Source organism: Pseudoliparis swirei, chromosome 21 (assembly GCF_029220125.1).
Source record: "Pseudoliparis swirei isolate HS2019 ecotype Mariana Trench chromosome 21, NWPU_hadal_v1, whole genome shotgun sequence".
Classification (NCBI taxonomy): domain Eukaryota; kingdom Metazoa; phylum Chordata; class Actinopteri; order Perciformes; family Liparidae; genus Pseudoliparis; species Pseudoliparis swirei.
In genome coordinates, this window is record NC_079408.1 from 5,560,101 (window position 1) to 5,563,454 (window position 3,354).

The following is a 3,354-nucleotide window of genomic DNA, read 5'->3' on the forward strand; positions in this document are numbered from 1 at the left end:
AGTTTGTCTATTGTAGAAAGAAAAAATAAGAGAAAAAACTGTTTTAACAACAACAAACCTTTTGCTAAATAAATATGAAAAAACAATATATACATATATAGTCACTCAGTTTTCTTTTCTTTTCTTTTGATCATAAAACCCCCCTTTGCAGTCACAAAATAGTGACAATAAAGACACTTTAGCCCCACCTGGTGGCCAACCCGGAAGTGCGCAAACAATATGGCGGCCCCCGTAAGGACATTGTGCTGTTCAGGTGAGACAGAGGTTATTCACGAAAACTAATACGCGTGAGACCCGTTTAACAACCTCAACGTTGATCTCCGTCGTTGTGAATATATTCTCAAGCTTTTTAACTCCGCTGTCTGCATGAATAACCGCCGTAAAGGCCGCGACCGGATCGGTCACACCGACACGTTGGTTGTGTCTAGCCGCGCACGGTCGTTTTGGACTCGCTGGTGTTACGATTTAACAGGCGACCCTGTTAACTGGCGACTTTTCAGTCAAATACGTCCGTTGTTGTCGTGGTTACGACGGCCGTTTGAAAAATAGGATAGAGAACACGTATCGGTGTCCTCGTGATTTTCGCTGGGTTTAATGTTTTAATACAGTGTCAAACCCTATACATAATAATATATACGATATCAATACACAATGCGGCATTCACGGGGGTATAGCTACGTGTTTTCTTCCTATTTTCAACACTTGTCTAACGACAACAATGGACGCGTTCGGTTCAAAGTCACCAGTTAACACGGTCGCTTCCTAAACCGTAACACTGTTCCCGTTTAACAGGCGACCCTGTTAACTGGCGACTTTTCAGTCAAATACGTCCGTTGTTGTCGTGGTTACGACGGCCGTTTGGAAAAATAGGATAGAGCAGGTATAGGTGTCCTCGTGAATGCCGCTTGGTTTAATGTTTTAATAGTGTCAAACCCTATACATAATCATATATACTATACCAATTACACAATGCGGCATTCACGGGGGTATAGCTACGTGTTTTCTTCCTATTTTCAACACCTGTCTAACGACAACAACGGACGCGTTCGGTTCAAAGTAACCAGTTAACACGGTCGCTTCTTAAACCGTAACACCGGATACATATTTGCATCTGCTCTTAAGGTCACAGAGGGTATTCTCATAGGTTGTTTTTGTTGTTCTTGTGATGTCTTCCAGTGGTGAGGCTCTCCAGCAGGCAGTTCAGCACAACGTGTGGAGCACGAGCTGGGCAGCAATGGAGGAAAGAGTAAGTTCACGAATAACAAACACACTGCTACTGCGGCTCATCTCGTTTTTTAATGTGTAATTTAATGGAAAAGTGACCATATATTGATGCAAGATGTTCACACAGGGGACATTAAGGCAAAGAGGGAGTTGGGATTTAAATTGCAATTAACTTCTAATTCATTAGACATGTATTTTGGGTTCATGCGTCTCTACAGCGCAAACAGCAACACGTGTGAAAGTCAAAACTCGACACGATAATTAATTGTTTTCCGTCTATCAACTGTCTGTCAATAGAAAACAAATGCGAACACTGTGTTGAATGTGACCGTGTGTTGCATTGTGGGTAATGTAGGTGCCAGGTTTTTGAAAATCAAGAGAGAAAAAAGTGTAGGATAATAAAAAAAATAGCTCTTCTGTTCTGTTTTCTATATGCTTGTTTTATGCTAGACAGTGTGAGCCCCCCCCCCCTCCATGTTATTGATAGTTAAAAGGTTGGAGGGTTACCACGGTAACAACAGGTGCAACTTCCATGATACAGAGAACTGTGCTTGAGCACCTATTTATAGCTGAAGCCAAAGTAACTTGTGTGCATCATGACCTGATTTCAACAAAATAACTAAGTCCTCCCAGTCCCGCAACATTTTTTATTATGAATGAATAATATTAATACAAATTATTCTCGGTTTCTACTTCCATAACTTTTGTGTTTTCTTGCAGACACGGACTTGCCCGAAGTGGCTCAGAATACGGCCCTCTGACTGATCTGCCAGATTGGTCGTTTGCAGGTATTGTTTATTTTTACCTCTTTTTTTTAGGTTTTTGTGGAGATCAGGAATTGTTTCAAGTAAGAGAGGACTAATGTAGAGATTGCATCAGGAGGCAGTCAACAGGAATTCAAGCTGGTTATTTCCATATCATGTCATTGATCTTGTTAAATTCTGATCATGTTGTGCTCTACTTGTGGCACTTTTTGTAATTTCCTTTTCATTGTTTGTGCAACGGGACAGATGGGACGCCAGCTCCTCTAATGAAAGGACAGCTGAGAAGAAAGCAGGAGAGGGAAGTTCTATCTGTGAGTACCAACACCTTTTATTTATTTATATCACTTTTTAAAATCTCCTCGTCTCTCGGTTTCCTCCATGATGTATTCCCGTAACCTCGGCGCTCTTTCTCTCAGACGCGTATCGTGATGCTGAGCGCCGAGGTGGACAGAGGAATGGAGGCGTGGAGCGAGAAACGGGAAAAAGCCAAACGACTGGAGGAGCACAAAAAGTCTCTGTTACTCAAACCTAAAGGGATGTTGTTAATAAAGAAAAAAATCTAAAAATTAGAGACCTGCAATCACAATCTACTTCCTTATTGGGATTTATTGAATATATTCATGAGGACTTGTGAGTTTTCTCCCGCTTTACAATTCACTTTTCATGGATTTCTGCAATAAATGTTCTGGTTTATACTTTAAATCTGAATCTGTCGTGATTAAACGTTGTCAAGATCATTTTTTGATGCACGTCATTCTGAGTTAATCGGCGTTTCTCAAGATGCGTACTTTCCTCTACTTGTGTCCTCGTGACTCGTGAAACGTCATCAGTCTCAGCCCGAGTACATGTTCCAATTCAAAGTTCGCTTCTCGCAAAGCACGGTCAAAATGCCCGGATGTGACTTGATCCTCCCACTTTCCGGAGGATGCATCAGAGGAGACTTGTGCGTACTCTGGCCAGCCGATATCCCAGAATGCATTACACCAGCAACCGGAAACAGTAGCGGAGGAGAAAATAAACTACTGACAGTTGACTTTTTATAAATACTACTGTTGTTGAGTCACGGAATGTAATTTTAGGATGTTTTGTTTATTTGACTGTAAAACATAATTTACAGTGAATAATTAGAGTAAACCCAGGAGCAAGAACAGCTGATGTGGTGACGTCATCAAGTCAGCTGCTGTTCCAATCGCAGAAAGACCGTCCTCCCGTCCTCCCGTCCTCCGGAGTCTGGACTCCCAAGACCAGACTCCAAAAGAACACAAGTCTGTACTCGTGTACTTTGAATTGAGAAACGCCGTATGTCTCTCAGCTTCCACTAGAATGCAGCATTGCTCCCCCTGCGAGGCGACGACAAGGCTCAAAC

The 3,354-nt window shown here is 42.1% G+C and overlaps 1 protein-coding gene across 1 annotated transcript; it reads left to right on the plus strand.

Annotated features, from left to right (window-relative positions):
• The first annotated feature begins 205 nt into the window (after nt 1-205).
• mrpl52 (mitochondrial ribosomal protein L52) lies at nt 206-2,725 on the plus strand. Its single transcript, XM_056442160.1, has 5 exons — nt 206-253; nt 1,177-1,246; nt 1,945-2,012; nt 2,235-2,299; nt 2,405-2,725. Exons 1-5 carry the CDS (start codon nt 220-222, stop codon nt 2,549-2,551), a joined length of 384 nt encoding a protein of 127 aa, XP_056298135.1. The 5' UTR covers nt 206-219; the 3' UTR covers nt 2,552-2,725.
• Nucleotides 2,726-3,354: the final 629 nt, after the last annotated feature.